Source organism: Chiloscyllium plagiosum, unplaced genomic scaffold, assembly GCF_037043375.1.
Source record: "Chiloscyllium plagiosum isolate Xiang-an unplaced genomic scaffold, Cpla_swu_hap1 HiC_scaffold_53X, whole genome shotgun sequence".
NCBI lineage: Eukaryota > Metazoa > Chordata > Chondrichthyes > Orectolobiformes > Hemiscylliidae > Chiloscyllium > Chiloscyllium plagiosum.
The window spans coordinates 14,538,757-14,561,551 of record NW_028270191.1 but is presented as its reverse complement, the minus strand read 5'-3'; the positions used below and the strand labels follow the sequence as shown (position 1 = coordinate 14,561,551).

The window sequence follows — 22,795 nt, the reverse complement described above, 5'->3', positions numbered from 1 at the left end:
CACTGTCCCCATGACTTGTCCTATCTGCCTATCTTCTTTTCCACCTATCCACTCCACCCTCCTCCTTGACCTATCACTTCATCCCCTCCCCCACTCACCTATTGTACTCTATGCTACTTTCTCCCCACCCTCACCCTCCTCTAGCTTATCTCTCCACGCTTCAGGCTCTCTGCCTTTATTCCTGATGAAGGGCTTTTGCCCGAAACGTCGATTTTACTGCTGGTATTTGGGCTGGTCAGTGGCATGAAAGGTTATGGGCCAAGTGCTGGAAAGTAACTTGATAGTTGGGTAGTTGTTTTTGACTAGCGCACACTTGATGGGCCAAAGGGCTTCTTTCTGTGCTGTTGGGAGGCGATGGCCTCGTGGTATTATCACTGGACTGTTAATGTCGAGAAGCAGGTAATGATCTGGGGCCTTGGGTTTGAATCCTGGCATGGCAGAAGGTGGAATTTGAATACGGAATCTGGAATGACGCATCTAATGATGACTTTGAATCCATTGTCAGAAAAACCCATCTAGTTCAGTAATGTCCTTTAACGAAGGAAACTGTTGTCCTCACCTGGTCTGACCTACATGTGACTCCAGACCCACAGCAATGTGGTTGACTCTTAACTGCAATAAATGCTGGCCTAACCTGTGACACCCTCATCCTGTGAATCAATTTAAAAAAAGACATTTCTGATATATCATCCTTGTGATTTTTTTTGCATCCTATGTTGAAACTCTAATTATTGCCCATGTTACCTTTAGATTCAACTAGTTCAAAGCTCTCTTGGGTAGTGTCCCACCTTTCAGCCTCTCTAAACTTGAGCTCATTAAAATGACCGCCTGAATCTTAATTTATTCAAAGTCCTCAGTGCTCATTTGTGGTTGGCTCCAACTGGCAATGCTTTAATTTTAATTTTTTTTTCAAATCCCTTCAATGACCTCACTCCTCCCCATCTCCGTAACCTTATCCAACCCTCTGGTTTTCAAGGTTCTCTGGATCTTGCCAATTCTGGCATCTTGTGCATTTTCATCACCCACCATTGGCTGCTGTGCTTTCAGCCATTAGCCCTGAAGTCTGAAATTTCCTTCCTAAAGTGCTCTGCCTCTGTGAAGATGCTTCTTATTACCTACCTCTTTGACCAGTCCTAAGGTCTCCTTCTTGAACTGGTGTCATGTCTTAACATTCTCCCGTGAAGTACTTTGGCACATTTTGTTATCAACAGTCGTACATTAATGCAATTGTCAGAAACAAACCTCAATGTCATTATCAGCTTTAAAACCACAAATAATTATCAAAATCAGTTGACAAATAAAACTTGTTTCTTGTTATAAAGTATGGTTAATTCATTCTCAGGATATTGGCAAGACTGACAAAACCATCATCTGTTGCCAAACCCTCGTTGCCCTGAGATGCTGAGTCTTCGTCCACTGCTCCAAGAAAGCTGTGGTGATGATCAGCCTTCTCCTTGGGCTACGGCAATCTGTCAGGTGAGCTGTTAATCTTTGGATACAACCACCCCCTTGGATTTCGATTGACTCATTTGTTGTTGTCACATGTACTGAGATCCAGTGAAAAGTGTTTTGCTTGCTATACGGGCTGATCGTACCATACATAATGCATCAGAATAGCAGAACAGAGTGCAGAATACAGTGTTACTGCTGCAAGGAAGGCGCAGAGCGAGAGATCAGAATTAACATTTGAGAGGTCTGTTCAAAAGCCTGATAACAGTGGGGAAGAAGCTTGTGGCAGTGGTCACGTTCCTGTAGGGAAGAAGGTCTGGGTTGAAGTCAGACCTGTCTTGGAGGTATATCTCAGCATGTCTGAACAGGTTGATCAAAATTACTCAAAACTACTTTCCAAGTTTTCGACTCGCCTACTCTTGGGAAAAAAAAAACCTTGTCTATTTATCCTATCATGCCCCTCATGATTTTATAAACCTTGATAAGGTTATCCCTCAGCCTCCGATACTCTTCGGAAAATGGCCCCATCCTATTCAGCCTCTCCCTATAACTCACACCCTCCAAGCCTGGCAAGATCCTTGTAAATCTTTTCTGAACACTTTCAAGTTTCGCAACATCTTTCCCATAGCAGGGAGACCAGAATTGAACACAATATTCCAAAAGTGGCTGAACCAATGTCCTGTACAGCTGCAACATATCCAGTTGACTGGTTTGGGGCTGCAGTGGAAGCTGTCACAGTTTAAATGCCCAAATAGGAGCCCCCAGAGTGTTCATGATTGTGTTCAGTAAATTTATCAGTAATTCAGTGTTACCGATTAAGCACTTGGTGACATTACAGTGATAATGTATTATCTTGGCACGACAGTAAAAGATTTTGTACTCCACTGTATATAGAGTATATATAGGAGTAGGTCATTTCAGCTGCTCAAACTTCCTTCACTTTTACTGTCAGCAATACTATGACATCCATTATCTTTTAAAATTAATTATTTGCATTTTCTCCATATTTCTTAATAGCTATACTTTCCAAGTATATATTTCCATATTAAAGGGCCAATTGACTCAGTAATGTATGATCTTCAGGGACAATGGATTCTACATTTTAACAAACTTTGTGTGTTGACCTCTTTGTGCACCTTCTCTGCAGCCATAAAATTGTATTCTTCATTCTGTTCTCTTATACTTATGCACTTTGTATGGTATCATCTGCCTTTACTGCATGCAAAATAGGAAGTTGCATTACTAGTCAGAGAGGATATTACAGCTGTGCTGAAGGAGGGCACTATTGGAGGACTCGAGCAGTGAGGTAATATGGGCAGAGCTCAGAAATAGGAAGGTTGCGGTAACAATGTTGGGGCTGTACTACAGGCCTCCCAACAGTAAGCGTGAGATAGAGGTACAAATATGTAAACAGATTATGGAAAGATGTCGGAGCAACAGGGTGGTGGTGATAGGAGTTTTTAATTTTCCCAACATTGACTGGGATTCTCTTAGTGTTAGAAGTCTAGATGGAGCAGAATTTGTAAGGAGCATCCAGGATGGTTTTCGAGAGCAGTATGTAAATAGTCCAACTCGGGAACAGGCCATACTGGATCTGCTGTTGGGGAGTGAGCCCAGCCAGGTGGTTGAAGTTTCAGCAGGGGATTACTTTGGAAATAGTGATCACAATTTCGTAAGTTTTAGAATACTCGTGGACAAAAGATGAGAGTGGTCCGAAAGGAAGAGTGCTAAATTGGAAAAAGGCCAACTACAGCAAAATTCAGCAGGAGCTGGGGAATGTGGATTGGGAGCAGTTGTTTGATGGTAAATCCACATTTGATATGTGGGAGGCTTCTAAAGACAGTTGATTAGAGTGCAGGACAGACATGTCCCTGTGAAAATGAGGGACAGAAATGGCAAAATTAGGGAACCATGGATGACAGGTGAAATTGTGAGACTGGCTAAGAGCAAAAAGGAAGCACACATGAGCTCTAGGCAACTGAAAACAGACAAAGCTTTGGAAGAATATCGGGAAAGTAGTACCAATCCGAAACAAGAAATTCAGAGGGCAAAAAGGGGTCATGAATTATCTTTAGCAAACAGGGTTAAGGAAAGTCACAAAGCCTTTTATTCGTATATAAGGAGCAAGAGGGTAATGAGAGGAAGGGTTGGCCCACTCAAGGGTAAAGGAGGAAAGTTAAGCGTGGAGTCAGAGAAAATGAGTACTTTGCATTGGTATTCACTGAGGAGAGGGACACGATGGATGTTGAGGTGAGGGATAGATGTTTGATTACTCTAGGTCAAGTCGGCATAAGGAGGGAGGAAGTGTTGGGTATTCTAAAAGGCATTAAGGTGGACAAATTCCCTAGGAGCGATGGAATCTATCCCAGGTTACTGAGGGAAGCAAAAGAGAAAATAGCTGGGGCCTTATCTTTGCAGCATCTTGAACACGAGTGAGGTCCCGGAGGACTGGTGAATTGCTAATGTTGTCCCCTTGTGTAAGAAGGGTAGCAGGGATAATCCAGGTAATTATAGACTGGTGAGCCTGACATCAGTGGTAGGGAAGCTGCTGGAGAAGATACTGAGGGATAGGATCTATTTACATTTGGAATAAAATGTTCTTATCAGTGATAAGCAACATGGTTTTGTACAGGGAAGGCCACGTCTTACCAACTTAATAGAATTCTTTGAGGACGTGACAAAGTTGATTGATGAGGGAAGGGGTGTAGATGTCATATACATGCACTTCAGTAAGGCATTTGATAAGGTTCCCCATGGTAGGCTGATGGAGAAAGTGAAGTCACAGGGGTCCAGAGTGTACTACTACATGGATAAAGAACTGGCTGGGCACCAGGAGACAGAGTAATAGTGGAAGGGAGTTTCTCAAAATGGAGGACTGTGACCAGTCATGTTCCACAGGGATCTGTGCTGGGACTATTGTTGTTTGTGATATACATAAATGATCTGGAGGAAGGGAAAGGTGGTCTGATTAACAAGTTTGCAGATGACACTAAGATTGGTGGAGTAGCAGATAGTGAAGGGGAATATATGAATGCAGAATAATATCGATAGATTGGAGAGTTGGGCAGAGAAATGGCAGATGGGAGTTCAATCTGGGCAAATGCGAGATGATACATTTTGGAAGATCCAATTCAAGAGCGAAGTAAATGGAAAAGCCCTGGGGAAAATTGATGTCATACAGTCATAGAGATGTACAGCATGGAACAGACCCTTCCGTCCAACCCGTCCATGCCGACCAGCTATCCTAACCTAATCTAGTCCTATTTGCCAGCACTTGGCCCATGTCCCTTCAATCTGGATCAGTGGTGCTGGAAGAGCACAGCAATTCAGGCAGCATCCGAGGACAGGCAAAATCGACGTTTCGGGCAAAAGCCCTTCATCAGGAATAAAGGCAGAGAGCCTGAAGCGTGGAGAGATAAGCTAGAGGAGGGTGGGGGTGGGGATAGAGTAGCATAGAGTACAATAGGTGAGTGGGGGAGGAGATGAAGGTGATAGGTCAGGGAGGAGAGGGTGGAGTGGATAGGTGGAAAAGGAGCTGGGCAGGTCGGACAAGTCCGGACAAGTCAGGGGATCATGTTGCTGGAGGTTAGAAACTTGGATGAGGTGGGGGAAGGGGAAATGAGGAAGCTGTTGAAATCCACATTGATGCCCTGGGGTTGAAGTGTTCCGAGGCGGAAGATGAGGCGTTCTTCTTCTATGCGTCTGGTGGTGAGGGAGCGGCGGTGAAGGAGGCCCAGGACCTCCATATCCTCGGCAGAGTGGGAGGGGGAGTTGAAATGTTGAGCCACGGGGCGATTTGGTTGATTGGTGCGGGTGTCTCGGAGATGTTCCCTAAAGCGTGTCCCTTCAAACCCATCCTATTCATTTACCCATCCAGGTGCCTTTTCAACGTTGCAATTGTACTAGCCTCTGCTACTTCCTCTGGCAGCTCATTCCATACACGTACCACCCTCTGCGTGAAAAGGTTGCCCCTTAGGTCCCTTTTATATCTTTCCCCTCCCACCCTAAACCTATGCCCTCTCGTTCTGGACTCCCCCACCCCAGAGAAAAGACTTTGCCTATTTATCCTATCCATGCCCCTCATGATTTTATAAACCTCTATAAAGGTCACCCCTCAGCCTCCGACGCTACAGGGAAAATAGCTCCAGCCTATTCGGCGTCTCCCTATAGCTCAAATTCTCCAACCCTGGCAACATCCTTGTAAATCTTTTCTGAACCCTTTAAAGTTTCACAATATCCTTCCGATAGGAAGGAGACCAGAATTGCCCGCAATATTCCAAAAGTGGCCTAACCAATGTCCTGTACAGTCGCAGCATGACCTCCCAACTCCTGTACTTAGTACTCTGACCAATAAAGGAAAGCATACCAAACGCCGCCTTCACTATCCTATCTACCTGCGACTCCACTTTCAAGGAGCTATGAACCTGCACTCCAAAGTCTCTTTGTTCAGCAACACTTCCTTGGACCTTACCATTAAGTGTATACGTCCTGCTAAGATTTGCTTTTCCAAAATGCAGCCCCTCGCATTTATCTGAATTAAACTCCATCTGCCACTTCTCAGCCCATTGGCCCATCTGGTCAAGATCCTGTTGTAATCTGAGGTAACCTTCTTCGCTGTCCACTACACCTCCAATTTTAATGACATCTGCAAACTTACTAACTATACCTCTTATGCTCACATCCAAATCATTTAAATAAATGATGAAAAGTAGAGGACCCAGCACCGATCCTTGTGGCACTCCACTGGTCACAGGCCTCCAGTCTGAAAAGCAACCCTCCACCACCACCCTCTGTCTTCTACCATTGAGCTAGTTCTGTATCCAAATGGCTAGTTCTCCTTGCATTCCATGAGCTCTCACCTTGCTAACCAGTCTCCCATGGGGAACCTTGTCGAACACCTTACTGAAGTCCATATAGATCACATCTACCGCTCTGCCCTAATCAATCCTCTTTGTTACTTCTGTATGCAGAGATCTGGGTGTTCAGGTCCATTGTACTCTGAAAGTGGTCACGCAGGTTGATAGAGTGGTCAAGAAGGCATATGGCATGCTTTCCTTCATCGGACGGGGTATTGAGTGCAAGATTTGGCAGGTCATGTTACAGTTGTATAGGACTTTGGTTCGACCACCTTTGGAATACTGCATACAGTTCTGGTCGCCACATCACCAGAAGGATGTGGATGCTTTGGAGATGGTGCAAAGGAGGTTCACCGGGATATTGCCTGGTATGGAGGGCGCTAGCGATGAAGAGAGGTTGAGTAAATTAGGATTATTTTCATTAGAAAGACAGAGGTTAGGGGAGACCTGATTGAGATCTACAAAGTCATGAGAGGTATAGACAGGGTGGACAGCAAGAATCTTTTTCCTAGAATGGGGTTTAAGGGAGATATGCTGGAAAGTTCTTTACTCAGAGGGTGGTGGGTGCCTGGAACGCATTGCCAGTAGAGGTGGTAGAGGTGAGCACAATAGCGTCATTTAAGATGTATCTGGGTAGACAGATGAATGGGCAGTGAGCAAAGGGATACAGATCCTTAGAAAATAGGTGACAGGTTTAGATAGAGGATCTGGATCGGTGCAGGGCCTGTTCCTGTGCTGTAATTTCCTTTGCCCTTTGTTCTAAAACAAAAACTTTTCACCGTGTCTATTTTGTCATAATTTTAATAAACTATTTTCTTATTTAATTCAGGTTGTATACCATGTGAGTATTTTTCACTTAACCAAAGAGTTTGCATAGACTTTATACATGGCTCCACAAATCTTACTTTTGCAACTCAGCACTTTATGTTTGAAACAAATCTGAAAGTCTATCATTTTTTAACAACCACTGTTCATGATTGGCACCACTTGTGCCCATTGGAGAAATAGAAATAAATAGTTACTGGGAAAGAGCTTATAGGATATGTCAGTTTATAATTATCATCTGTTATTCAATCTGGTACACTATGCTGGTTGAATTAACATGACATTCAACTGGTTCCAGGTATACTTTTGCTGTGTAATACAGAACGTATTATAGTAGGAATTTATTAATAAACAGATGAAATTGATGTAGGATAACAACTTCTGTAGTGGGGAAAATGCTTGAGTCTATTATCAGGAAAGAAATAGCAAGGCATCTAGTTAGAAATTGTCCTGCTGGACAGATGCAGCATGGGTTCATTAAGGACAGATCATGCTTAACTAATCTACTGGAATTATATGAAGACATTACGAGCACAGTGGACAATGGGGACCCAGTCGATGTGGTGTATCTAGATTTCCAAAAGGCATCCAGATGCCACACAAAAGGCTGTTGCGTATGATAAAGAGGCATGGCATTATGGGCAATGTATTAGCACAGACAGAGGATTGGTTAACTAGCAGGAAGCAAAGAGTGGGGATAAATGAGTGTTTTTTCTGATTGGCAATCAGTGAATAGTGGTGTGCCTCAGGGATCAGTATTGGGACTGCAATTATTCATTATTTATATAAATGATTTGGAGTTGGGGACCATATGCAGTGTGTCAAAGTTTGCAGATGCAAAACGTGCAGAGGATTGTGAAAGTTTGCAAAGGGACATAGTTTAAGTGAGTGGACAAAGGTCTGGCAGATGGAGTATAATGTTAATAAATGTGAAGTCATGCATTTTGGTAGGAGTAACAGTAAAAAGGACTACTCCTTGAATGGTAAAAAAAAATGCCAGCATGCTGCTGTGCAGAGGGACCTGGGTGTACTTGTGCATGAATTACAGAAGGTTGGTCTGCAGGTGCAACAAGTAATTAAGAAGGCACATGGAATTTTGTACTTCGTTGCTGAAGGGATGGAGTTTAAAAGCAGGGAGGTTATGTTGCAACTGTACAGGGTGCTGGTGAGGCCACACCTGGAGTACTGTGTGCAGGTTTGGTCTCCTTACTTGAGAAAGGATGTACTGGCACTGGAGGGGGTGTAGAGGAGGTTCACTAGGTTGATTTTGGAGTTGCAGGGGTTAGTTTATGAGTAGACTGAGTAGACTGGGATTATATTAATTGGAATTTAGAAGAATGAGGGGGGATCTTACAGAAATACATAAAATTATGAAGGGAATAGGTAGGATTGAAATAGATATTTCCACTGGTGGGTGAAACTAAGACAAGAGGGCAAAGCCTCAAAATTAGGGGGAGCAGATTTAGGACTAAATCGAGAAGGAATTTCTTCACCCAGAGGTTTGCGAATCTTTGGGATTCCCTGCCCAGTGAAGTGGTTGAGGCTTCCTCAGTAAATGTTTTTAAAGTTAAGATAGATAATTATTTGAACAGTAAAGGAATTAAGGGTTATGATGAGAGGGTGGGTAAGTGGAGCTGAGGCCATGAAAGGATCAGCCATGATCTTATTGAATGGTGGAGCAGGCTCGAAGGGCCAGATGGCCTACTCCTGCTCCTAGTTCTTGTGTTTTTATAAAATGGATCATAGTGAGTCAGAAGCTTGTTTTATGCACTGCCTGGGTTTCTTTTCCACCAATCTCAATTCCAGCCTTGGGTGACTGTCTGTGTGGAGTTTCTTCCGGGTGCTCCGGTTTCCTCCCACATTCCAAAGATGTGCAGGTCAGGTAAATTGGCCTTGTTAAATTGCCCCATAGTGTAAGGTGCTTTAGTCAGAGGGAAATGGGTCTGGATGGGTTACTCTTTGGAGGGTCGGTGTGGACTGGTTGGGCTGAAGGGCCTGTTTACACACTGTAGGGAATCTAATCAAGAGAAAATTGAGCAGAGTGAAAAAATGGGCTGTCAATTCTGTTTGTTTTAAGCAATTGAACAAGACCAAGTTTACTCCTACATTCATTTTTATGTAAAGTTAACAATTTTTTTTATTATTTAATAATCAGTTGTAGTTGAGTAAAATACCTTTTGTCTAATTTTACACACAGAGGAATGATACCTCATCGTCAATGGGCAATATAAAGGCTTGACACTGTACAATGTAACTATATTCCCATCACTGTGAGAACATTAATTAAACATTTTATGCTTCTGATTCTCACTTTCTGGACTCATTCCATTGTTGGAGCTTTGTAACCAACAAAAGGACTGTATAGTGAAAACAATACCAAGCTGGGATTTCTTATATATTTTATTATGATCTTTATACAGAAAAAATCCACATTATCAATGAATTAGTTGTCACTCTTCAATCTATAAAATAACAGAAAAAAATCAAAATTAACTGGAGAACAAATATTTATCAAAAGCCATACAATAAAATTGAGAACACTTTAGAAATAGCTGAGTATTCGTGAATACCAGAGATCTAAAATTAAATGACAAGTTTTGCCCGTCTATTTATATCCCCATAAGAGCCCTATGCTCCCCGTGTCACACATCATACCGTTGACAGGGCAATCTGAAAACTATCTTTCCTTGTACCTCTGTCTAACTGGTTTTATATGTATGAGAACAGAGTGGGTTGACTCATTCTTTCATCAAAGTTAAAAATCACGCAACACCAGGTTATAGAATGATGAAAGAAAGATGTGGAGATGCCAGTGTTGGACTGGGGTGTGCAAAGTTAAAAGTCACACTACACCAGGTTATAGTCCAACAGGTTTATTTGGAAGCACTAGCTTTCAGAACGCTGCTCCTTCATCAGGTAGTGTGGAGCAGGACCATAATACACAGAATTTATAGCAAAAGATCACAATATCATGCAACAGAAATGATATATTGCACAAACCTAGATTGTTGTTAAGTCTTACATCTTTTAGAATGGGTTGCAGGTTTCAGTTCATTAATACGTAAATCCCAGAACTTCTTTTAAGTCACATTCTCAAGATAACTAAAGTTTTTATAAAAAAAGTGACATCTCAGCTCAGACAATGCATTAAAGCTGTGAGGTTAGAGCTGTCTGATTTCCAAAGTGGAATTTATAAAATATTACATGGATTGACTGCCTGTAGATTGTGCAATTTTTGAGCAAAATAGAATGTACCTGCAAATATAGCTCTGCAAATACAAATTCACCCCTTAGACTTATATGTGCGTGCATGTGCATGAGAGAGAGAGTGTGTGAGTGCATGTGAGAGAATGTGTGTTTAAGCTTGGTAACGTGCGTGTATGAGTGTGATGGAATATAAGCCTGTGAGAGGGTGTGCGCGTGGGTGAGTGTGTGGGGCGTGTATGTCTGTGTGTATGAGAGAGGGTCTGCGTGAGTGTGTGAGAATAGAAGAGTGTGTGTGTGTGTCCAAGGCGGACTTCGGGATGGGCAACAATGCAAAGTGGCTGAGCAGAGGCTGATAGCCAAGTGCGGTACCGATGAGGATGGCCTCAACCAGGACCTTGGGTTCATGTCACATTACAGGTGACCCCACTACACTATACACTCTCTCACACACATACACACAAGCACACACACACTCTTATATGCTCACTTACGTAGACCCTCTCTCATACACACACACACATATACCCCCCACACTCACAGGCTTCTTCTCCATCACAATCACTCACACATTTTACCAGGTTTACAAACACACACTATCATGTACTCACACGCACCTCACTCTATCTCTCTCTCTTTCTCTTCCATGCGCACGTGTGCGCACACACAGGTAACACACACACACACACACATAAGTCTATGGGGTGAATTTGTAGTTGCAGAAACATTCTATTTTGCTCAAAAAATGCACAATCTGCAGGCAGTCAATCGATGTAATATTTTGTAAATTCCACTTTGGAAAGAGAACCAGTCTGACTCAAGATTGGGATACAGACAGATTCTAACCTCACACCTTTAATGCATTGTCTGAGCTGAGATAGCCATAGAGTCAGAGAGATGTACAGCACAGAAACAGACCCTTCGGTCCAACTCGTCCATGCCAACCGGATATCCAATCTAGTCCCATCTGCCAGCACCCGGCCCATATCCCTCCAAACCCTTCCTATTCATATACACATCCAAATGCCTTTTAAATGTTGCAATTTACCAGCCTCCACCAATTCCTCTGGCAGCTCATTCCATACACGTACCACCCTCTGTGTGAAAAAGTTGCCCCATAGGTCTCTTTTATATCTTTCCCCTCTCACCCTAAACCTATGCCCTCCAGTTCTGCACTCCCCCACCCCAGGAAATGACCTTGTCTATTTATCCTGTCCATGCCCATCATGATTTTATAAACCTCTATAAGGTCACCCCTCAGCCTCTGACACTCCAGGGAAAACAGCCCCAGCCTATTCAACCTCTCTCTATAGCTCAAATCCTGCAACGCTGGCAATATCTTTGTACATCTTTTCTGAACCCTTTCAAGTTTCACAACATCTTTCCGATAGGAAGGAGACCAGAATTGCACGCAATATTCCAATAGTAGCCCAACCAATGTCCTGTACAGCCACAACATGACCTCGCAACTCCTGTAACCAATACTCTGACCAATAAAGGAAAGCATACCAAACGCCTTCTTCACTATCCTATCTATCTGCGACACCATTTTCAAGGAGCTATGAACCTGCACTCCTAGGTCTCTTTGTTCAGCAACACTCCCTAGGACCTTACCATTAAGTGCATAAGTCCTGCTAAGATTTGCTTTCCCAAAATGCAGCACCTCACATTTATCTAAATTAAACTCCATCTGCCACTTCTCAGCCCATTGGCCCATCTGGTCCAGATCCTGTTGTAATCTGAGGTAACCCTCTTCGCTGTCCACTACACCTCCAATTTTGGTGTCATCTGCAAACTTACTAACTGTACCTCTTATGCTCGCATTCAAATCATTTATATAAATGATGAAACGTAGTGGACCCAGCACCAATCCTTGTGGAACTCAATGGGTCACAGGGCTCCAGTTTGAAAAACAACCCTCCACCACCCTCTGTCTTCAATCATTGAGCCAGTTCTGTATCCAAATGGCTAGTTCTCCTTGTAGTCCATGAGATCTAACCTTGCTAACCAGTCTCCCAAGGGGAATCTTGTCGAAAGCCTTACTGATGTCCATATAGATCACATCTATATGCCCTCATCAATCCTGTTTGTTACTTCTTCAAAAAACTCAGTCAAATTTGTGAGACAGGATTTCCCACACACAAAGCCATGTTGACTATCCCTAATCAGTCCTTGCTTTTCCAAATACATGTACATCCTGTCCCTCAGGATTCCCTCCAACAACTTGCCCACCACCGACGTCAGGCTCACTGGTCTATAGTTCCCTGGCTTGTCCTTACCACCCTTTTTAAACAGTGGCACCACGTTAGCCAACCTCCAGTCTTCCAGCACCTCACCTGTGACTATCGATGATACAAATATCTCAGCAAGAGGCCCAGCAATCACTTCCCCAGCTTCCCACAGAGTTCTAGGGTACACCTGATCAGATCCTAGGGATTTATCCACCTTTATGCATTTCAAGACATCCAGCACTTCCGCCTCTGTAATATGGACATTTTTCAAGACGTCATCATCTATTTCCCTACATTCTATACCTTCCATGTCCTTTCCCACCAGTAAACACTGATGCAAAATACTCATTTAGTATCTCCCCCATCTCCTGCAGCTCCACACAAAGTCCACCTTGCTGATCTTTGAAGGGCCCTATTCTCTCCCTCGTTACTCTTTTGTCCTTAATGTCCTTAACTCTATTTGCCAAAGCTATCTATGTCTCCTTTTTGCCCTCCTGATTTCTCTCTTCAGTGTACTCCTACTGCCTTTATATTCTTCGAAAGATTTTGTCACCTTTTTTTTTAATAAAACCTTAAGTTATCTTGAGAATGTGACTTAAAAGAAGTTCTGGGATTTACATATTAATGAACCGAAACCTGCAACCCATTTTAAAAGATGAAGGACTTTACAACAATCTAGGTTTGTTCAATATATCATTTCTGTTGCATGACACTGTGATCTTTTGCTATAAATTCTGTGTATTATGGTCCTGCTCCACACTACCTGATGAAGGAGCAGCGCTCTGAAAGCTAGTGCTTCCAAATAAACCTGTTGGACTATAACCTGGTGTAGTGTGACTTTTAACTTTGCACACCCCAGTCCAACACTGGCACCTCCACATCTTTCTTTCATCATTCTTTCCTTTGCTAATGAGGAGGCTCAGTTTTATCTGTTACTACACCCTTGTGAAGAAACTTGCAATTAAAGGGAATTCTGGGCAAAAAAATACCAATGAACTATCACACCACGGAGCTAGTGTGCCCACACAATTCAGGGCTCTGCCTAACTATCCAATCTGCAGTGATGTCTCATAATCTGAGAGAGAAAATTACTCTGTACCAAGCAATTTATTGGGGTATCCAAGTAAGTTTTAAGTAAAACAACCTCACCTCAATGTCACAACTGAAACATAAATATGTTGTCACTCACGTTTATTTTTAATTCTTTGTGTTCCAGCCAGCTCACTAAGCTCTGCAATTTCATGTTCTAGGGTTGCAATTTCTGCATCTTTCTCCTTCAGGCTAAAAGTAAGAAAATGATCTGTACAGTAATTGTAGTATAAGGTTTACGTTGTATCTCTTGTTCTGGTGCGAGGCAGATAGCTTGTAACATTGAGTATAAATGTGATGTCAATAATATACAATCCAAAAATGCCTACCTGCCTGGAGTTTTAACCAAAGTTCCAATCCATCATCAAAAATGGTGAGCAAGAACAACCACCGAGAAAGAACAGTGAGAAAAACAGGGGAAGAGAAAAGGGCAGCTGCTCAAGCCAACAATCTTCCATCATCAGTACCAACTTGCAAAGTATATTCTCATTGCAGGACAGCCTGTAAGGCTAAAACAGCACTCATAACCCACTGTACTGTGTACAGTCCTGGTCCCAATATAGAGTCAAAGATGACTTAATTGAAACGTAATATGAATTGACTGGGTGGATGTGGAAAAGGATGCTTCCTCTTGTGGGTGAATCTTGAACGAGGGGTCAGAATTTAAAAATAAGGTGCACCCATTTAAAACAGAAATGAGGAAATATTTTTCTCTAAGTTGAGAATCTTTGGAATTCTGTCCCTCAAAAGGCAGTGGATGCAGAATCTTTAAATATTTTGAAGACAGAGGTCGATAGACTCTTGATGACTAAGGCAATGAAAAGCTATTGGGGATATGCAAGAATATAGAGTGGAGGTTAAAATCAGGTCAGCTATGATCTTATTGAATGGCAGAGTGGCCTACTCTTGTTTCTTGTCTGCATGTTCAATGTTTATCATGACTTGAATAAAACAGTGTAGAGATACACAGTTAAAACTTGGGGGCTATGAATTACGGGATTAGTATTTTCGATTAAAACAGCTTTACAAACATGAAATCAAATACATGATTTTCAGGTGATAAAATACTTTACCTGTTTTCCAGTTGTTCCACTGCTTCTAATTTTGTGAGCTAGAATAATGGGAAAAAATAATATCATAATGGTGGAATGAGAAAATACCATTTGTCCCATTCAATTTTCTATGTAAACCAGTTGTCGTTTCAGGACCTGTTTCACAATTTGTCATCTATTTCTAACCTTATATCTCTGCCCTGTACTCTTTAATAAGTACGGTAGTAACACTTTTATAGCACTTTTTTGTGCCACGCTTCAGTCCCTGCTTGGTTCAGTGTGAATAAGTTTTTATACTTAGCTGTTTCTTAAAATACAGGGTACTCAGACATAAACCAATATCTATATATAAACGCTGCTAGTTTATGAAATGAACCAACTAAGTGATGAATGCTTGTATCATTACTGAATGAACTGAGCTTAATCTTTCAAATTTCCTTCTCCTTCCAGTGTAAAACACTGATCTATATTTGATACTCTCCATTGATAGCATGGCTAATCTCTGCGAGCAATCATGGGTATGAAAGTGCATGCAACAGCAGCATTGCACAGCATGTTATTACACCAAATTGTGTTGTTCCAATGCTTGCTGTGAAAGAATTATAAGAATATTCAGATTTAGTATTACAAATAGTTGTTTGGTAATACATAACTTGGAATATTGCTGTAAAAGATTTATTTTGTCAAAGCTTTTTATCTTGTACTGATCAGGACAATTTGCGAGAATACCAATAAAGGGGAAAACCAACATTTATTCTGTGTGAGAGAATGCAGAAGTTAATGATGATTGACTTGGCAGCCCTTTTTGAATTACATAAATACAGATATCCTAACAAGGGCTTTTATTTAATTGAGATTACAAACCTGGCTGGTCCGCGGCCCCTCGGGGGAGGAATCCCGCACGAATACGGATTTTATCATATCTGATGCTAACACATCCCGAGCATGTAAGAGACTTAAATATACACCCTGGTTAGTTGTAGGTTAGATTAGTAGATAGTTGAGTTTTGCTTGTTTGTTTTTTTTTCTTTTCGGGTTTTTTTTTGTTGTTTTGTTTTTTTTGTCAAATTTTGGCTATTGTATATTTGAGCTAATTGTATATCAATGTTTATATCTGAGAGTTTTGTTTATTTTTGTAAACTTGTAAAAATGTTAAATTTCTAATAAAAATATCTCTTAAAAAAAATGATGATTGACTGTTGACAGCCAGGCTTTAAATTTCAAACCAGTAGGTACTGAATCAGCGAATAGCTGCTACTTATTTTTGAGTTAGAACAGGTGCAGAGTGTGCACATATGATCTTTCTGTCTGTAAATAAAAGGGCCCTGTGTATTAATATAAGTAGCTTTCAGTTTACATAAGTGCACCACATTGCAAAGTTGAATTGGTTGTCAGTGTAATTCTTCACTCACTCAGGATTTCTAGCCAGTGCTGTCCAAATGCAGAAGCACATCTAATGTTGGACAATGCATTGCGTGTTTGGCAAGCACAGGCTGTTTGGACATGGTCATTACCTTGAACAGCCCGAGGGGTTTTCTGTTTGATAGAATGCATCAATCTTTGGGATGTACAGCCGACATACAGCTTTCACGTCAGCAATGAAACTCATATACTACATTACTTATTTGTGTGATAGGCACAATGTCTTTTTGGCTTGATGACAATATCCTCTTAATGGTGGGCAACACCCATCTTGTTATTGCATAATGAAACAACTAACCTCATTTGTTGCTGGAACATTTGCGATACTTTAACCTCCCTGGGTAACCTAAGGTAAACTGGCCACTCTTCAGGGCTCAGAGTAACTTTTCATGAGATTGAGTGATATACATCAACAAATGATCTTATCAAGGTACCTATTATCCTGCAGGCTGTGTTTGATCCTTCGCATTTCAGCATCAGGTTTGCATGGTGAACAAATGACTTGAGCCCTATTTAGGTTAGCGATAATGCCACTTCTTAGCATTTTAACACTGTAATAATCCCAATGTGTATACAGACCAGTGAAGGTAGGTTTGTGGCAGACAGTAGTGGAGAACCCCTGGTTGACTTCTTTAACAGATCAAGGAAAGGCAGCTCTTTTGATTATTCCATTTCAAATGTAAATTTGAGTATAGGAATGGACTCCATTAAGGCATAAAAGGACTTTCTTACATACAGCTGTGGTCTCAAATGTAGCAAACATTTCATATACATTTGGAAATCTGAAAGTGGTAGCAAGTTAAGTATCATTCAGTCAAATACGCATTTCTGATGGAATGCAAAGACGTTTGTAAGAGCTGTGATTTGCAGGGTCTACAGTGCCGTACTATTTGTTTGGGTGTACATGATGACATTGAGCCTGAACTCAACTGCTGAGTTGATAATTTCAGTGAATACTGATTGATACAATGGTGATGGGTCAAGATCACTATGATGTAGAGCTACAACGTAGATGTCTTTGACTTCCTTCAGTAGTACATTGGTGAATAGCTAGCAATATCAAAGTTAAGAGGTGGTCTCTGAATTGCCATTAATATGCAAGTCCTGTGCAGTCCTCGCAAAGATGAAGGAATTCCTTCATCAAGTGGATAACCTGCTCAAAATGGTTGTAGCAATTCATCCAACCATTTGGCCAGTTCATGTTATGCAGAATCAATCAAAGATAGGCTGTAAAGGGACATAACTTTTGTGTCTTGGGCAGCATGTACATAAGTGGCATTACATTGTATGGTGAAGGATTCCTTCAGCTTTGCGTGTCTCTGATGGAATGGCATTTAACCTCCTCCCTCTTTCCATATATAGATGATGTTTGCAGAAAGCAAAGTACTGACCACACTCAAAAAGCCCACCCTGACAAAACCTGCAACATAGTGTCCAACGTTAGAAGTGATTCTGCAATTGGATAGTATTTGCTGGATCAGGATTGTCAGTTGGGCTTGCAGTGTGGTGCACCTACATGTGCTAGAACATAATAATTACACAGGGCCAACTCTTTGTGGCAGACAGTAAGATCATGTGTATGCATTGCACCAGAGCTGAAAATGTGTTGCTGGAAAAGCGCAGCAGGTCAGGCAGCATCCAAGGAACAGGAGAATCGGCGTTTCGGGCACAAGCCCTTCTTCAGGAATGCATTGCACCAGTTTCATCTCAACAAAATCGCTGAATAGCCATTCTGTGGTTCATTTTTCAGTGCACGGCCCTGAACAATCACAACCAATCTGACTGGTTTGAAATCCTAACAGTCAATCATTAACTGCTGTATTTGGCCATGGCAACGCCTCTACCAATCAATCAACACTCTCCTCATACGGTTGGTTTCCCCTTTATCAGTATTCATGTGAAGTATCCTGATGAGTGTAAGATGGAAAGCCTAAACAAAATATGTTGTTTTTCAGCAATATTTAGCATTGTCTTGTACCATAGGGCTGATTCTGCAGTGATCCACTCGGTGAACAGCTTCTTGCTAGCAGCATCTCTGACCTGTGGAATCAAGAAAATTGGCCTCAGCACATTTCAGCGCTGTGATCCTGATTCTGTTGGAGAAAAATAATTTAATTTTTGAAGTGATGGACATTAAAAATCCCATGGCATTAACCAATGCAGGACAGAGTTCTCCTGGTTGTCTAAACAAGGTCTGTCAGTTTAGCAACATCGAAAGCAAACTAACTCATCATTCAACCTATTACCGTCCACACAGAACAGCAATTGCACATTCATTTCAAAATTAATTAATTGGGTGAAATGCGAAATGTTTCAACTTGATAAGATAATACATAAATGCAAGTATAATTCCATATATAGTTCCCAGATAAACTTTCTGCACTGTCTGCCCATTTTTGTGGCACAATTCAAGGAGTTGTATCGGGAAATATTGCAAAGATCAGTTAGAGTAGACCTTTCCCCAGTTTAGTGCTTGTCTATTTATAGCCTTTGTTTCCATTGATTGGCAGAAGCATGAGTACTAAACAGGCATAAAGAAAATGTAAATATTAATTTTGGGTGGTTACAGTCTACTGTCTATTTCCTGCTCCTCTTTTGTGCAGGACATGAGATAGAGCTAGGTGGCAGTCTTTACATGAAAGATAGTGGAAGTAGTACATTATATTAAAGTAAACTGTTCCAACCATTTCTCACCTGATTTTTTAAAATGTTTTATTGTGCTAATTGTCAGCTATTTATTTTCAGCCATTATCAGCACCCACAGATTTCCCAATGGGAATCTCCCTATCAATCCCTTCCAATAGATTGGAGTTGGGGAGACATCATTTGTTGACAGCAAATTTGCTCTAGGTCAAGAGACAAGCAGTTCTTTTCAGCCTAAGCAAATGCACCTTTTTTTTTTGTTTCTTGTTTCTTCAGTCTTCCTGTTGTTCATTACAAGTTAACAAGTGGTGCTCACACATTCAACATGGCAAGATGCGTTATGTTGGGCATTAGGGAAAGAGTAGCATTCCTTCAGACAAGGTTCAAACATGGGATGGTGCAAAAAACGGGCAGTCTCTGTATGTTCATCATTGCAATGACAGGTGATCAGACAGGTAGTGATGTACAGTGTCAATAATGTTGTGAATGTAATCTTCTATTTCCAATGAAGTAGCACTCATGTCACATATGTGCCCGCAAAAGTTTTTCTGTTTTTTGTTTCCCTTTTCCTATATCAAGTGTGAAGGGCTATGGGTATTCCTGGTTGGCAACGTTTGGACTGGTGCACAGGCTGAGCTTTAAATGTGGCACCAAAACAGGCATTCTGGATGTTGCTATAGGGGTAAGCACTTTGGCCATTGGCAAGTGCACGATCACACAAGCATGACAAGATGAGCAATTAAGAATTACATGAGGCAATAGAGGGAAACCTTTGGTATATTCTCTGAAATTGAAATTTAATTATGTTTGGTAAAATTCAGCCCACGGTTTGTTCTCCGGCAGTGTGTTGTATAATGAGATGAGAACAGAGAGTAGCAGGCTTCAGTTGGCATCTGCCCTTCTACTTCTCCACATCCAGCACACTCTCTGGCCTCCCTCCCCAGACTTGGAAAGCTGCCTGTCAAGGGGAGGCAGCAGTTACTGATCAAAGATTTGGTAGTCCACTAACTCTTCTAGCTTTCCATTCCAAAGTGGTGGGTTGGCTTGCTGACAAAAGAATGGCAAAATTGCTGCCATGAAGTTAAAAAATCTATTATTATAATAGATACAACAACTGCTGCATACAAAAGCAGCTACATTCCATGAATGGGTCCCAAGAAGAACACATAGAAGGTTGCAAGTAAAGGAACCTGTTTATGTGAAGGCTATGATAAGGGAAGCTATCCTGCCTCAGGTGTCAGTGATAAGCAATTCAAACACTTCAATAACGTATATCATGGAAAGATGATCAGGGAAATAAATGAGAGATGCTTGAGAACCATGGCTGATTCCTCTTATCCTGCCTGACCTCATAGAAATCTCTCCCTTAAACCTGAACTTGACATTTCAAGTGTCTAGAATGCTATAAGTCTAAATTAGGTTTCTACAAATTAATTCATAGCTAGCCTTAAAGTAAAACTTGCACTTTGAAATTCTGTACGTGAGCGTGGCGAGCAGGTTCATTTTCAGGAGTTACACCAACAGAACAGCCTAATTAAGGCCCAGCTGAAAATGGATCTTCATTAACTGGCACAGCTAGGCCCCTTCTGATAGAAGGATATACAAATTCACAACGAAGTAGCACTTGAATGCAACTTCAGAGTATTGGAGCTGACCATCTCAGATTGAAGTGATGGCAGAAGAGTTGTTTGGTTGCTTTCAACTAAACAAAGCACCTTATTGGCAAGTATATCTAACTTTCAGTTTGAGTTTAGGTCCATGGTAGTTTTAACCCTTTTTCCTAAAAAGAGCTTGTTAAGTACAAGATTGATACTCAACATTAAACAAGTACAATAATGTACTCAAAAAAGGGATTTGTCAAGTGTGAAAGATAGGGACACGAGTGATTTAACTAATAAGTTAAGATACGATAGTGATGGCAGGACAAACTACGTGTTATGCTGCAGCATGTGGGAGCTGTTAGACACCATGTTGATCCACATTGAACTCATTTGTAGTACGTTTTTGCAGATTGAGTAACTTTGGAGCAGAGTTGAGGAGCTTGAGTTTGAGCAGCAGATATTGCATCACATCAGGGTCACATTGCATCAGGAGGCAGTCACAATCCTAGGATTAGGTAATTCAAACTTGGTCTGTAATCAAGGACAGAAGGTGCAAGTGTAAGGGACACAGGCATTGGGCGGGGGGGGGGGGGGGGGGGGCTGAAAGGACAGTTTTGAGCATCTTTCATCTGAGAAACCATCCAATAGTTAGAGGTTCTTGCAAGCTGTGTAGATGAGAGCAGGGACTGCAGGGTGAGTGAACTGACTAGGGCACTGTGGTATAGGGAGCCAGTCAAGTAGGGAAGGAAGTAGTGTACAATATAGTTAGGGGTAGTTAAGGGGATATTGTTCCCTCCAGCCAGGAGTGAGAGTGCTGAAGGTTGTGTTGCCTGCCTAATGCCAGGGTTAAAGGACATCTCCTCAGGGCTCAAAAGGAAATTAGAGTGGAGGGGAGGGATCCAGTAGTCATCGATGTTGGTACTAAACAATATTAATAGGATTAGAAAGGAGGTTTTGCTTGAAGATTTTGAACAATTCAACTAAATTAGAAAGCAAAACAAGGTAATAATCTCAGGATTACTAACTGAGTCATAGGTAAATTAGGATTGGGTAAATAAAAAGTCAAAAGGAATTAAATGCATCAAAGACTGATGTGGGAGGAGGAGTTTAAATTCATGGGGGAAAGGATGCTGTTCTGATGGCGCAGGCTTCTCGAACCGTACTGAGACCAGTGTCCTGGAAAATCACCGAGGGAATTTGGTTTGGGGGGTGGTGGCAGGCAGGGGAAGAAGAGAGAGAAGGGAAAGGAGAGAAAAAAAATACAAAGGCTCACAAAAAGAAACAAAAACAAGGATTTGGGGGCATTGCAGGGCAATTTCAGGCAGTATAGTCGTCAGTGGTTAGCACTGCTGCCTCACCAATGTCAGGGACCCGGATTCGATTCCAGCCGCAGGTGACTGTCTCTGGAAAGTTGGCACATTCTCCCAGTGTCTGTGTGGGTTTCCACAGGGTGCTCCAGTTTCCTCCCACAATCTAAAGATGTACAGGTTAGGTGGATTAGTTATGGTTAATGCAGAGTCATGGGAATGGTGGGGGCTCCTCTTCAGAGAGTTGGTACAGACATGATAGACTGAATGGCCTCTTTCCATAATTCTATGATTCTTTGCTGAACATTTAAAAAATTAAGAGTAATGCGAAAATGGCAGCATTAGTGGTTCTTTCATTTATATAGTTCTGAATAAAAGTGACTTAACTGCACAAGAGAGGTTATTGGGTATGATCATACAACCACATTTCTAATGGGTACACAGAGTCTGAGCTTGGAACTAAACATTCAGGAATGTGAATTTTCAAAAAGACAGGTGGGGAGGAAAAGGTGGCAAAGTAGTTTTGTTAGTATTACGTGAAGAAAGTATAATAGCAAATTATCTAGGTCAGATGATGTAGAATCCAGATGGGTGGAGATAAGAAATAATAAGGAGAGGACAACATTGGTGGTCATAGTCTACAAGTCCACTATCAGCAGCTATACTGTAGAATTGAATAAATCAGGAGATAATGAAGGCATGCGAGAAAGGCAGTACATGAATGATGGGCACCTTTAATCTTCATGTAGATTTTGGAAGTTGGGGGGGGGGGGGAAATCAAGCCGGCACAAAGATTGCCACAAGAAAGCAATGTGCAATCTTTGTCAGGGGTAATATTACCCCTGACAGCCTCCAGTTTTTTTCGGACCTTCAAGGCAACCAAAGCAACACTGTTCTCAATGCACTTCCCTATTACAAGTGTCAATTCAGAGACATCTGCTCAAAAGAATTCTCTTTCTTCCTCATGGGAACACCGACAGCAAGATTGAATATGCAGTGGACCAGGATCTGCTTTGGCTAAAACGGACTCTTTTGAGCGGTACCAAATCTCTACAGCAGATGGCAAAGATGCCTCTTTTTCCTCAAGTGTTGTCTCATCAGCCTCTGCTGCTGTCC

The 22,795-nt window shown here is 41.7% G+C and overlaps 1 protein-coding gene across 8 annotated transcripts in view; it reads right to left on the bottom strand.

The window, feature by feature from the left end:
- Positions 1-9,513: 9,513 nt before the first annotated feature.
- The window catches only part of LOC148134647 (uncharacterized), a 67,013-nt gene continuing 53,731 nt past the window's right edge, over positions 9,514-22,795 (bottom strand). For 7 of the 8 annotated variants that reach the window (XM_087985450.1, XM_087985452.1, XM_087985449.1 and 4 more), the window contains 3 exons: positions 14,728-14,765; positions 13,755-13,846; positions 9,514-9,592 (listed from right to left, as the gene is read on the bottom strand). In XM_087985450.1, coding sequence (XP_087841576.1) covers positions 9,588-9,592; positions 13,755-13,846; positions 14,728-14,765 — 135 coding nt within the window. In that variant the 3' untranslated portion in view covers positions 9,514-9,587. Of the gene's footprint in view, positions 9,593-13,754; positions 13,847-14,727; positions 14,766-18,106; positions 18,169-22,795 lie in introns of all 8 variants that reach the window. The other variant, XR_015755692.1, reaches the window with a different exon arrangement.